At 51.5% G+C, this 13333-nt stretch overlaps 6 protein-coding genes across 6 annotated transcripts; 2 read left to right on the forward strand and 4 right to left on the reverse strand.

The window, feature by feature from the left end:
- Positions 1 to 592: 592 nt before the first annotated feature.
- Positions 593 to 2074, reverse strand: AYO21_09383 (hypothetical protein; the record flags this gene model as incomplete). The annotated part of the gene is made up of 4 exons (XM_022659318.1): positions 593 to 1681; positions 1734 to 1772; positions 1824 to 1849; positions 1906 to 2074. The coding sequence occupies 4 exons, from the start codon at positions 2072 to 2074 to the stop codon at positions 593 to 595; spliced, it is 1323 nt and encodes a 440-aa protein (XP_022508350.1).
- Positions 2075 to 2728: 654 nt separating this feature from the next.
- On the reverse strand, positions 2729 to 6709 carry AYO21_09384 (hypothetical protein; the record flags this gene model as incomplete). Its single annotated transcript, XM_022659319.1, has 3 exons — positions 2729 to 2790; positions 2842 to 3454; positions 3503 to 6709. The coding sequence occupies 3 exons, from the start codon at positions 6707 to 6709 to the stop codon at positions 2729 to 2731; spliced, it is 3882 nt and encodes a 1293-aa protein (XP_022508351.1).
- Positions 6710 to 7601: 892 nt separating this feature from the next.
- On the forward strand, positions 7602 to 8185 carry AYO21_09385 (cyanate hydratase; the record flags this gene model as incomplete). Its single annotated transcript, XM_022659320.1, has 3 exons — positions 7602 to 7622; positions 7675 to 8088; positions 8138 to 8185. 3 exons carry the CDS (start codon positions 7602 to 7604, stop codon positions 8183 to 8185), a joined length of 483 nt encoding a protein of 160 aa, XP_022508352.1.
- A 1830-nt stretch (positions 8186 to 10015) lies between these two features.
- Positions 10016 to 10600, forward strand: AYO21_09386 (hypothetical protein; the record flags this gene model as incomplete). The annotated part of the gene is made up of 1 exon (XM_022659321.1): positions 10016 to 10600. One exon carries the CDS (start codon positions 10016 to 10018, stop codon positions 10598 to 10600), a length of 585 nt encoding a protein of 194 aa, XP_022508353.1.
- Positions 10601 to 10805: 205 nt separating this feature from the next.
- On the reverse strand, positions 10806 to 11165 carry AYO21_09387 (hypothetical protein; the record flags this gene model as incomplete). The annotated part of the gene is made up of 1 exon (XM_022659322.1): positions 10806 to 11165. The coding sequence occupies one exon, from the start codon at positions 11163 to 11165 to the stop codon at positions 10806 to 10808; it is 360 nt and encodes a 119-aa protein (XP_022508354.1).
- A 617-nt stretch (positions 11166 to 11782) lies between these two features.
- AYO21_09388 (hypothetical protein) lies at positions 11783 to 12661 on the reverse strand (the record flags this gene model as incomplete). Its single annotated transcript, XM_022659323.1, has 1 exon — positions 11783 to 12661. One exon carries the CDS (start codon positions 12659 to 12661, stop codon positions 11783 to 11785), a length of 879 nt encoding a protein of 292 aa, XP_022508355.1.
- Positions 12662 to 13333: the final 672 nt, after the last annotated feature.

Genomic DNA, 13333 nt, shown 5'->3' on the forward strand with positions numbered 1-13333 from the left:
CATAAAGCTCTGCCGCCAGCGCTTGTTCTTTCTGCACCGCTTGTTCCCGTAGAGCTAGCTGTCTGTGTTTTTCTGTCTGCCTGTCTGTGTGTGTCTGTATTGCTGTAATTCTAGGGGCACATACATACATGTCTTGGAAAGAATCTCCTTTCCTCTGATACTCATCTTTGTTGATTTTGTGTGAATCTTGCCCGTCTCGCCGTTTACCAATGGTGAATCAATTGCAGCCACCCATCATTTTTTCTTTCTTCGTCTTTGTTGCTCGGTCTTCGATCAGGGGTATCATTGATTCCACATCGCATGTTTTCTTTGCGCCAGGTTGTTCAAAGCACCCCCCAACTCCGTGTGGCTTCACAAACTCACACAATTGTCCACGCGTCCTAAGCGTGAGGAATAGAATGTAGAGGAGTCAATATTGTCCTGGAAGTCAAGGTAATATCTTGTCTAGGTTAATCAGGACTATAGAAGTCATCATGAGGGTTTTGATAAATTCTGTTCGAGAATCAGGGTGATGCCAAACCCAATATCAGAGAAAAATATCATACCTGGATGGACGTTGCATTGATAAAAGCCACGACGGGCGCCGAGTCGCCTACCAATCTTCAATCCTTGGTGCCACAAACTTGACCGAGCCATTGTCATTGTACCCTTGTGTGCCCAGGAGTCCGCCGGTGAGTTCCCGCATAACCTGGTTGAAGTTGGTACTGTTGCGGATGTCGCAGCGCTTGCTTGCAGAAGAGGTATGGGCCACCCAAGCCGCGGTGGTTGTAAACCTCTTCAAGCACGAGGGGCAGGTGACTTGGCCGCCAATGTGCGCCGAGGACAGAAGATGTGCTTTGAAATCAGCAGGTGTCTTGAACTGACGCTTACATTTGGTGCTGGGACAAGAATACGCTTGTCCGATGGAATCCCAGTACTTTTCAATCTCCAGCCCATTGCTCGTCGACACGATAGAGTGAGCGGGCATTCGGACGATGTGTTGGAGAGGAGCGCCTGAGTTCGGCCGCACCTTGTAGGCTGGCGGGACTTTGTCAAGCGTTCCAGAGGATGATGCCTTTCTGTCGTACCATGAGCCAACTTCACTAGAGTCGTCGGTCGGCGGTTCAGCCGTGGTAGCAACCGAATTTAGCCACCCTCTGACCAGTCCGGATTGGGTATCCTCTTTTGATGTGCCGACATCTTGTTGCGTGCTCCATGTGGGTTGGGAGATGTGCAACTTCGATATGGCTTCCGCGGCACAGTTATCGAGATCCCCAAGATCCCTTGTGACCTTGACACCGTGGTTGGACTGCTGTGGAGCGGCACCGGCATTGACTGCCTTCGAGTTTGCAGCCTCCGAGAGTGACGGGAAGTGCTCGTGTGACGCGGTCGAGATCGGTCCACCGAGGGCGTTGCTGAGCGATCGACCTGCTTCATAACTCGCCATGTCCGCTAGAAGATCAGGCCGACTGTTGTTGGTGCCAGAACTCGTCTGGTTCCAGGTAGGTGGGTTGATAGCAAATGGATCCGTCTCTGCCTCCCACGCATCTTTCTGGATCTGACGTTCGGCTCGCTGCATCTGGAAATCCTGGAGTCTGATGACTTCACACTCATCTTTCTCGATATGTTGCATCAGCTCCGATGCCGACCTGCACTTCTGTCCACACCCAGCACACTCCATGCTCTGCGAGGAACGATGGTACTGCCGGCCCTCGTCAGCCACTGTTCAACTCGTATCTGAGAGCTGTACTTACAGTTTCTATATGAGCATCCCTGGCAATTGTACTCTTGAACTGTTTGGGTCAGCCTAGTCGATATTTTTCTTCCTGCATTTTGTTCCATACCTCGCATGCGCAGACCGGGCAGCAGACTGTGATATCGTCAGTGACTAACGGCATGGGGCGAACAGAGGACAAGCCAACTCACTGTGGGCTGGGCTTCCGAGCTGATGGATGAAGAGGAACATGTCATTAGCACAGTCCACATCACAGAGCTTGCAGTACGAGTGTCTCGGATCTTTTTCCTTGTGCCGTAACATGGCCTTGCGGCTGTCAAAGTGTTTGAAGCAATCTTCAAAGGTGCATTTGATCTTCATGATTGAGGTTGCCGTGCCAGGGAATCACCAGCCGACTGGGTGAGTGAGTAGTGAGACGCAGGGCCACAGCGAGAGTGTCCGATTTCGAGCTTGTGATCACAGAAGCAAAGGAAGAGAGAGGGTTGAGTGAAGAAGGACAGAATGGAACAAACCAGAAGCCAGAAGGTATTTATATGGAAGAGGTTGATGGCAAGGGACGGGAAAGTGAAAGAGAGCAAGCGGGGAAGAGAGCAAGCAAGTTCCCGATGGCTGCTGGCAAGTTCAATGTGGGCATCCAGTAAGGTGAATCTATCCTTCTGGTCTTAGGCACTTGCCTGCGTCTTGCCAACAAGCGGTGGTGCTGCTTTGTCTACATCGCACTCATCTACCAAAAAAAAAGGCGTGACAAGTGAGAAAGGGTCTACAGCATCACTGAGGGCCTTGTTGTGCTTGTCTGTGGTGACAGGTTCATAAGACGCGCACTTGCTTCGCCGGATTCTTCCCCACCATAAATTTACGGTCAAGTACAGATTGTCCCTGCGTAGCCCCTTTCTGGAGAGTGGTGGTAAATAATGTTGTGGTTCATTCATTCATTCATTCATTCATTCAGCCAGTCGTAACTCTGTCACACAGAGTATCCAAATTGAGTGACATCTAGTGGTAAAGCTTGCCCGTTCATGTATAGACTTCTTCAGTCAGCGCATTCAAAGTCAGCCCTTCCTTAGCAATGTCCTCATCTGTGATTCGAATCAGTACACATCCAAAACAACATAGGGTATGCCACTCACTCTGAAGAAAACATAATGGCATCTCCACAAGAGTACCCTTGACCTGACTTAGCAGTTCCTTCAGCTCCTGCACTCCCCTAGGGAAGTCAGCCCGGACTACATGGCCATACTCCACCCGGGGTGGCAATTTGCTGGGTTTCCCTTGAGCTTCAGCATCGGCGCGCCGGTAGAAGAACTCATAGAACTCCTTGTAATCGGCCCACGTATTCACAAAGTCGTCAGGGACCGCGCGGAACGCCTTCCTAAAGACTTCGGTGTTCGTTCTTGCTCGACTGTTCCACAATGCCTGGAAAGTATCGCTGAGAGGATCTGCCACAACATTGTCTTCGGGTGAACCCCAATCATACACATTGGGCACCCCGACGGGATCAAAGTTGGGGTCAGGTCTGAAGAAATGTTGTGGTCGGAGCAACCCCAGGTGTTTCCGGACCAGCTGTCTGCGCAGAGAGGCAGCAAAGCTGTTCGCCTGATATGGCTGGCCACTCATGTAGGATTGGATTGGCGTTGAGTCGTTGATCAGCAGAGCGATTTCACTATCGTGTGATCCGAGTTGGCTTCGGTCGTTTAGGTTGGCAGACCCTACAATGACAATTCGATCGTCCGCGATGAGACACTGTGGCCGGTTAGATATCTAATAACCCACTTGACTGGCAATATTTACCTTGGAATGGATGTATAGCTCTTCACTAACAAACGCGTCGAGCTCAGCTTCCGGAGGGCCGTCCCAAGGCACCGTGCGTATATCTTGGCCGCCGAGCATGTAGCATTCCGCCACACTGTCCCACCGACCACTTCCTGGAGTGGTCATTTGCTGTGCCGTGGTCTGGTACTGCTGGTATTGCGGGGCTTGAGATAGTTGAGTGGTCCCCGTTTTCTCACCATATTGTCCATAGCCTGCTCCCACAGCATCATCGTGTTGTTTCCGGGCGTCTTCGTATCTGACTCCGCTTTGCTGTTCGACTTGCTGCATGACATTGCCACAATTGATTCGGTCGTAGTTCCGGAGGTTGTAGAATCGAATATAATCCATGGGGTTGAAACCAGCCTGCGCAATCTTTTCCATGATACTGTGTCCACCACGATTAATGCTGTTATACTGGAACTCCATGATTGCTCGAGTGGCGAGTGAAGAATCGTCCCGCAGGTCGCCTGCAAATGCTGGCACCGCCGGAATGACCACAATAATTTTGTACTTTTCGTTATTCCTGGCTGCTCGAATGATTCGTTCAACGATAGCCTGGCCGATCAGATTCTTGACGGGTTTCTGTTGATCGCCGGTGGCGGTGATGAAGAATTGATTTTCAATGTAGACAAAATGCTGACTGTTCCGAATCACATCGATGTATGCATTCTGGATAGATTGCTCGAGGGGAGTTCCATTGCTCCACGTTGTACAGCTCCGAAGGACTTGACAGGTCATGACGGGTCGTGGCTGGTTATATGGGCGCCCATAGGAGTCAGTACCACCAAGGTATTTGCCTTGAAGTTGGTGTGCTTTATCCCCAAGTCCACTTGAAACAACAGTGCCAATCGACGAGAGTTGCTGGCCCAAAAGTTTGCCCTCGGTTTTGTATTGGTCAAATCTGCCTCGGATGCCTCTTTCAGACTCGCTACCCTGTCCGTAATCACCGAAGCCTCTGCTCAACTCTTGCCCATATTCATCAAAACCACGAGCTTGTCCTGCATCGGTCTGCTGGTAAGCTTGATAGGATTGGTGCTGGTACGATGGTGGTGGCGATTGCTGCGACGAAAGTTCCGTCGGGCCTTGGTGATAGGGAGCATAAGCAGGCTCTGCACTGGGCGGTGGCGGATATCCTGGATAGGTCTGAGTCGGTCCGGTTGATGTTTGGGGAGGTGGTCCAGGAGGTGGAGGAGGGAAACTCTGTGGAAAAGCCTGGGTCGGTGGTTGTTGATAGCTCGCCCCAGTGTTCACTGGTTGCTGAACTGAGGGTACTTGCGGTGGGGGACTGGAGACTTGGCCGTAAGTACCTGTGGCTGGTTGTGGAGTTGCCTGTGGTGGAGGGCTGTACACTTGACTGTAGGGGTCAGAAGAAGCTGGATGCGATGCCTGCGAGGGAGGGGGGGAAGTCTGGCTGTAGACCCCAGCGGAAGTCTGCGATGGTGCTTGTGGCGGAGGTGGAGGCACCTGGCCGTAGGTACCTGTAGAGGTCTGAGGCGGAGCTTGGATTGGATTCGGCGGTTGAACTCCTTGGCCAACAGAGGGGGTGGTTTGACCATACTGTCCCTGCGAAGGCTGCTGGTGAACTTGTGTGCCCGAGATAGAAGCAATTGCCGCACCACCATATGCACCGGTGTCTGTTCCCGCTTGGCTTTGGTATTGGCCTGGCGTTGGTGTGTGTGGCCTGCCGGTTGTATGCCACGCCGGTTCCGTATATGGTTGACTTCCAGGAGGTGGGGCAAATCCACCAACCGTGGCAGGAGGTTGGGGTTGCCCTTGAGACTGTGGACGTGGTTGAGGTCGCTGACCTGGACCAGTCGGTGGGTGAGGGAAATCGTCAAGTAGTCTGTAGTAGCGTTGGTCTTTGCGGACATTGTATTTCTCATCGAAGATGAAGTTCCAACGATCGACGAAGTGGTGGCGAAGGTCCTGGACGCTGGCTCCTTGCAGGCAAATGGCAATATCCGACCATCCCATCCTCGAGCTCTTGGTCCTGTCGAGCTTGTTTTGGAACGGTTGTGCAACATCGCTGAAGTCCATGACTCTAGCGTTGTTGTAGTCCTGGCCAGGAAAGATGATATCGTTGATGTTCGAAGGATGTGCATCAGCGATTGAGTGCTGATTTGTATCCCATCTACCGAAACAGAGATCCAGGCCGCCCATGAACGCAATCCTGTCGTCAATCAAGCACAACTTCTCATGATGAGCCCAGTAGAGAACGACATCGTCCGTCACGCCATAAATTCCCTTGAGAGTATCTGCTCCAAGCTTAGAAATACCTGCAGCATCAAGCTTTAGAGCTTGGAGAGACGATATCAGGGACGATTGAGCAGTTTGAGCATCTGGGAGATGATCTGGGTGACGAAAGACTGCGATATTGGGATGTAGCTTCTCCAGTTCGTGTTTCGTATGTGCGGACGAAAGAGTCAAAGCTTGGGTGACCTCTTTATATACGATCACTTTGACCTTGACGCCGCGTTGTGCTGCCCGCTGCAGTGTTCGATCCAGCCTCCACTGTTCATTCTGAGTGGGTGGCCGACGAAGGTACAACTCAGGAGATAGCCACCAATCCAGGATCCAAATCGAGTGCTTTGCTCCTTCGAGTGCTTGACTAACTGCCCAGAAATAGCCACATCCATCGACATACCACTTGACATCATTACCCGGCTTCTCTGAAGCGAAGCTGTCGTAGCGGTTTGGACCTGGCGGTATGCCTTGCGGAACTGCCACACCAGGGTAACCTGCGTAACTGGCCTGTCCTGGGGGCGCCGGCCCATATTGCGAAGGGGGTCGATTGCCAGACCCTAACAAGTTTGTGACATCTGAGCCGATGCTATGAAGAGTACTATGCAACCCATCAAAGAGCTTCGACGTCAAATCAGGCCGACCTTGGGGTTGTTGAGTAGGCGGGCCTCCGGGGTAGGCAGATTGACCGACCTGGGGATATCCTGTACTAGGACCTTGTTGCCCATAATACTGCTGGTTTGAGCCGGAGCCGGAGGCCGAGTAGCCATAATTCTGCGAAGAAGAACCACCGGTCTTGTACTTGTCGAGCTCGGATTTGAACTTTTTGAATGTGTCTCCCAGCATTGATCGATCAGTGCCATCTTGTCCACCCCTCCCGCGAGACTGAGAGTAGTCGTCTCCGTATGCGAGGCCGTCGTCATCCGGTCGATTTTGGTAGGACATGGTAACTAGTCTTGTGTACTTTTACCCGGCACTCGACTCCAAAAGGTGGGAGAGGGAGGAGGTCACAAATGGCGACCACAGGACTGCACTCAAGACTTGGGAACGCTAGGGGTATCCAGCGGTGAACTCAAACGCGCTGCATTGTCATGGAGGAATTCGTTTCAGTCAGGGCGAGTGACTGAAGTTTCAGCTGATTCATGCCGTGTCAAGCAAGTGAAGCACATGCCAAGCTGGATTTGAGGGCGCCGGGTTCCCTGGGTGCATGGTAGAAGCCCAACCAGGCTGCAGTCAGCGTCCTCGCGACAACTCTCCACATCACCGTGGCCCCAATAAGAAACTGGTTTAAGAGCTGCTGCGCCTCATGGCCCCGCGAAAGCAAAACACCCCTGACAAAGCTGCCCCTCGCTACAGATGGCAGTTGAAAGATGCTGCTTCTGGGAGCACCAGGCTATTTCCTCCTCGATTCACAGACTCGCGTCCTTCGCATTGGTACAGACACACCCCGAATGTAGCCACATGTCGAATTCTCTCTGCTCTCTTTCAGCGACCCTGCAACGCCTGGAAACGCTAGGCGTGATGTACCTTCTCGGACCAGCGGTGATGCTAAACCGCGCAATGAGATGACGGCAATTCTCCCGGATGATGGTTGATGCGGGGAGGGCAGCTTCAAAGCCCCTCTACCAAGCAGAAATACAAGTATTGACCAGTGCACATCTCCACAAGAGTCTTTTGTGGATTGGCTATTTAACTGCAGTGACCTTTGCATCTCATTATGTCTCTGCCTCTGCGTCCTCTACAACGTCTCACTTCCACAGCTTTCAGGTCAAGGCCGAGCATTGTGTTGCGCCACGTCAGACTGACCCCGTTGCAATTGACCCGACCAGCCTCCAACATGTCTCTCGCAACTCTGGATGTGAGCTTTTATACCCCAAGGCCAAACGTAGGATGAAAACTGACATAACAAGGTGTCGCAACATCCAAACCTCCCCAAGTCCTCTGTAACTTTGTTCGAAGCGAAGGCGCAAAAGAAGGTGACTTTTGAAACGATTGGCAAGGAAATTGGCCGAGATGAGGTCGCGGTGGCGGCTCTGTTCTATGGACAAGCAAAGGCATCCCCAGAAGATATCGAGAAGCTCTCGAACTATTTTGGCATTGACCATGCTACCCTTGAGGCACAATTGAGCGGGTTCCCAGACCGCGGAAAGAGCGTGGAGATGCCTCCAAAGGAACCGCTGATCTACCGCCTGTACGAGATTGTGCAGAATTATGGATATGCATATAAAGCAGTTCTGAACGAGAAGTTTGGCGACGGGATCATGAGCGCAATATCTTTCTCCACTCACGTTGAAAAAGAGGTTGACAAGGATGGCGTTACATGGGTAAGATTGATCTCGCACTTTACTCTAGCTCTGGGCTGACTCGACCAAGGCGAAAATTACCCTTCGAGGCAAGTGGCTTCCATTCACTCGCTTTTAGACTCGAAATATGTATGGGCAAAGACAAGAACCGACCTGACGCAACTCACAAACCATTGTGAGAGTGGACGAACCCAGACCACGCCAGAAATCCACGTCGAGACTCCGTTTGTTCTCCTACTATGCCGGGAATAGCTTGGTTGTGTGTACAGTTCAACATTCCAACGCTTTGTGTGGAAAGAACAATACTAAGTGAGAACAATATCAAGCCTCGTCCCCTTCTGCTCAGCCTTGCTGCTTGGTCTTTGTGTGGCGGTGATTACCAGCCATCAGCTACCGATTTGGGGTATGAGAGCGTGATCTCTTTCTGCTTGCTTTCAGTATTTTGGTCTTTATGCAGTATATTAGGTACAGTATTTATATTGCATTTCATTCTGATCAATCTGTCTCTGCCATACACACGTTCATTCACTTCCAACTACAAGTCACTCCTTTCAGCTCCTCAGAACCTACACAAACAAGCCTCAACACTTACCATCAAACACCATCAGAATGTCTGCCCAAATGTACAGCTGCGTCGTCCAGTAGACGGGTGCCATTGCGTTCAATCTTCCCAAACACAGCCCCAAGCTCGATAACGGCAAAAACCCTGGGTCGCATTCTATCAAATACCCATCAAAATGTCCGCTCAAATGTACTCATGCGTTGTTCAATAGCGTGTCCCCTCGCAATGGCGGCGACCAGGGATGTGCAGGCACCCTCTGACGACATCATCTTCGACATGCCTTCGCGTCGCGGCCACTGGATCCCAACTAAGGAATCACGCTCTCGCCGGGCGTGAGGAGATCGCTTGCCATCTCCCATGGTTCGAGTGGTGGAGATTGACTTCGCTCGCCGTGCTGCTGAGCAGCGACATGTTCCTCCCTTTCTGTCCGTCGATTTTCAATTCGAAGATAACCCACATTTTTTACCCATATGATTGTCGCAAGGCATTTTTTTTGTCAATTCCGTGGCACACTGTATCCTTCCCCTGTGGATTTTGTACGTTCGCCATCATGATTTGTGAAATCCAGCGAGCAGAAAGAATTGGTGCTGGGGAGGGGCAACTTCCTCTCCTTCCACCTGTTTGTTCACTCTGCCTTTTTCTGTCCTGGCTGGTCGGCTGCCAGGCGAGGTACAGCGAACATGCAAAGACAGTCTCTGTTGGACGCACTGGAGGCTTACATATGTAGCGAATACCATTCATTTCTATCTCACCTGTCTCCATCTTCCCTGATCATCTGCGTAAGTCCTGTTGTCATGATTTTGCACTCCATCTCGTTGCCTCCAATCCATGAATTTGAATTTAAATCTTTCCTAGCGCAACTGATCTCAATCACCTCTGTTCAAGGCTCTCGGTAACGGCATGTGGAGGAAAAAAAGAGCATAGCAGGAAATAGGACTTCGCAATGACAAACCAAACAAAAACAAAATCGACAGCTACAGGATTTGAACCTGTGCGGGCGAACCCAGCAGATAACGGAGAGCCTAGAAGAAACTTCAAGAGGCCCGTTCGAGTCTGCCGCCTTAACCACTCGGCCAAACTGTCTGCCACGGCCTGAAATTCTTTGACCCAGAGAAATGGACATAATTCTGCTTAATTTTGGTTATACAATGTTATAACATAAAAGTTAAAGCTGCGCCTAATGACATCACACTTGGCTTCATTACAGCCCCCGACTCGTCCGTCGGAGCATTCGAGCTGATGGCGAAGAATACTATGATCTGTCGAGCACTTGCTGAAAATATCATGTGCAATCAGTATGGTATGCAGATGAAGTACGACAGCAGCTGCTAACCCAGCCTTCTCGCACCCCCCGTGCTCCTTTTCGGGATCTTTTCTCCAGCCGTCATGGGACCCTCCGATTCCGGACCCGAGCAGGATCCTGCCCAGCGCAAGAAACTGTTCGACGACTACCAGAGCTTCCTGCACACCTCGACGCTCGCGGCATGTTTCCTCGCACCCGCCCTGATCGCCCTCCCACCGCGCAAATTGGATCTCTATACCTTCTCATTGGCCGGTGCATTTCTCGGGGCTACGAATTACCAACTCCGAGAGCGCACGGGGCTGGGGTACATGGGTCACGCGTCCAAGAGATTCGACATTGGACGGACTCCCCTGCATGCCCTGGAGACTCCTGCTTCAGCACATGGAGAACAGCTTCGACGCCCCGAACACATGGCGCCAGAAATAGCAGGGGATAATGGGTCCTCTGCTCTACAAATCAAAGCTCGTGAAGCTTGGGCGAATAGACAAAACGAGGATTGGAAAGAACGCCGGTTGAAAGAAGAACAGGAGAAACTCGAGCAGGGTGAAGGTTATGGGAACATGATTGTCGACCAAATATGGGAAGTCTGGAACCAAGGCGAGAAGAATGCCGACGAGTTGAAAGAGAGGGACGAGGAAGTGGTGCGGAAGCAAAATGACCGGGGCTGAAGGACTTCGATTCTTGCCTTTGTCCTATCTGGCCTGTGGTCTACAACCCGAGGTGCGATTTGATACGAATTCGAGATTCCATCCACAAGTAGGACATCTCCTTTGAGAAACGGCGCGAAGCACGGGGTCGGCAGATCGTCTGCGGTACCTCAACATCACCGCCCGGCTCGCAGAAACTCGATACAAGGACCATCCACAACACTGTCTAATCGTGCTTGTAACCCGACATTGGCGTACCCCGACCAGCCTCATGCCCAGCACAGTCTTGGCCATACCTCCTTGCATCCGCCTCAGCCTGGAAATCACGTACTTTCACGCCGTGTTTCAGTACCTCGTCACGGGCTCTTTCGCTGAGTTCCGTCTGTTCGTGGCGCTGTTTCGCCTCGCCGGCGCTGAGAATGATAGGAACGCGTGCAGCACCGGTCCGTCTGTGGAATGGGGTCATTTGAGGCCTGTTCGCCACATGGCCGGTGGTCACGCTGGCCATATCCACCTTTGGATAGGTGGCCTTTATTGGTGGCGGAAAGACGCGGGTTACAAGCCGTGGTTTGTGCACTTCGCTCATATCTGTTGGTATGTGGTCTGTCTGATTCAAGAGGCGTGGATGTCTGTTCTCCGGTGACGGGTTCGGTCAGATTACCGTGTGAAAAGCTCAAGTTTGGTGTCGTGACGACGAGCGTCGATTGTTCCAGTCGACGACAGGGAGAAGGCTTAGGGTTATCGTAGCATGGCCTGACCCGTTGCATGAAAATTGGTGTGTAAATTCAATGCAGTTGATCCTGGACTGTAGTTTTATCGTCGGTGGATGATATCTAGCAACTCGCATGGAAGTTAGAGAAGAGCGGAATTTCGAGCCAGGGTACCTGGTTCAGAATTCAGTTGGGCTGCCTCTGACGTTCCAAACTCGACCGATTCGCCCATTTTATGCCAACTGCTCAGGTCGTACAGAAAAGCGGGAAAACGGAGATTGGCCCGGTTGGTTGTATGGAGGGGATAGTGTCAAGCTCGAGTTTTTCGAGTTGGGCGACACAACATGAATTTATACAGTGTACAGTGAGCCGGAGGCATGTGCAGCGATTATCGTTGCGATTCTCTGGGAAGAAAAGGCGAAGAAAGTATCAGTATGCAACTGTTCCTCATCCTTGAAGCGTGATACAACATCCTTGGGCAATCTCCTTTCACCTAATGCTTTGACCCTCGGCGTTTCTTCTTGCTCGCTCGTCCGTTTGTACCGTGGTTATTTGACTCGGGTGGAGGTCTTTTGCCCTTCTGCGGCTGTGGATTCTTTGGGGGCGCTGAAGAAGGTGTCGTCGTTGCGGGTTTTGGATCGTTGTTTTCCTTGCGTTTTTTGGTCTTGGGGCCCTTGATACTCCCAGTGGAATCACCGCTCTGTCTCTTGCGCTTCTTGTCCGTCTTGGCCTTTTTGCGCTCTTCCTTCGCCCGTGATCGTGCCTCGACTCTCTTCAGGAAAGAATCGTCCTCTTCCTCTTGTACCGGGTTATCTCGCTGGTCATCGCCATGTTTTGGTCTCTTCCGCATGCGCTCGTTTTCAGATGTTGTGGCTGGTTGTATCTGCTCCCCAGAAACTTTCCGCTTGGGACCGTTCCTCGCCTTTACTGCGACAATAGGCTTCTCTTTGTAGAGTTGTTCGATTGGAGTGGGATTTGTGTCGACTGCGAAAAAGCCGCTGGGATCCAATAGTGGCTCAGCAGGCGTGGGGGCTTTTTGGCCAGCAGTAGAAGGAGGGATTGGGATGTCGAGAATTTCCGGCTCGGGAACCTTTGCATCCTCGGTGACTTGCTCTTCTCGCTTAGTGACTTCGGTCAAGGATTCGGTGGAAAGCTTGAACGTTGCAATCAGACTCTCAGTGGTGTTAAGACGTTCTTGCACCAGGTTCATAGTAGCACTATTGTCAAGACAGAATTTTCGCATCTCCGCCAACAGGGAAGCGTGAGCGTCGAGCAAGGCTAGGAGCGAATTGTGCTGGTAGAAGAACTGTGGCCCTGGGTCAGTCTTGTACGCAAAGGCAGTTGTCTGAACTTTCCACCTACTTTTTGCCATGTTTTTTCGCCGACATCTGGGTCCATCCTGAAGGTACAATCCAGCGCCCAGCTGGAGAGTAAAGTGTATAGACGAGTTTGGCTTTTTGGTAGAGAAAATAGTTCAAACAGTTGATTTCTCCAATACCGAAAATGTGGGGAGGGACAATAGATTCACCGTAGTTTTCGGTGAAGTTGCTACGGCAGAGCATACACCCTTCCTCAGTTTGCATGCCTGATCTTTGACTTCATGTCACACCTTTGTCTTCCAACTTACCATCACAAGTTCTTCAGAAGTCAACCCACTCAGAGATGGCAGAATAAAGACATGGGGAAACATTGCCCTGCTCACTCGGACGTGATGTGCACGCGCCCTGCAGGTCCTGTACTCACATAGTCCAGAGGACCTGGCGAAGAAGACACACGCGGTCCTGATGCCCAGAGGGCGCGGTTAAGACTGAAGGACAAAGGCTAACTGTGGCTCTTGGCCCATGCTGCTCTCAAGATGGGAGAGACACAAGAGAGTCTCTCTTGGCCGTCAGCATGTTTGCATGGAGGATGTTGTTGTCGTCTTGTGGAGTCGAACTGATTGAAGAGGTGTGGCAGCATTGAATGGCTCTCTATTGATGCCCTCTAAGGACATGAGTACAATATGCATTGGGGTCCATTCGAATACCGCTACTGCCATTGATCG

This window comes from Fonsecaea monophora (assembly GCF_001642475.1).
Source record: "Fonsecaea monophora strain CBS 269.37 chromosome Unknown Scaff92, whole genome shotgun sequence".
In the NCBI taxonomy this organism is placed as follows: Eukaryota; Fungi; Ascomycota; class Eurotiomycetes; order Chaetothyriales; family Herpotrichiellaceae; genus Fonsecaea; species Fonsecaea monophora.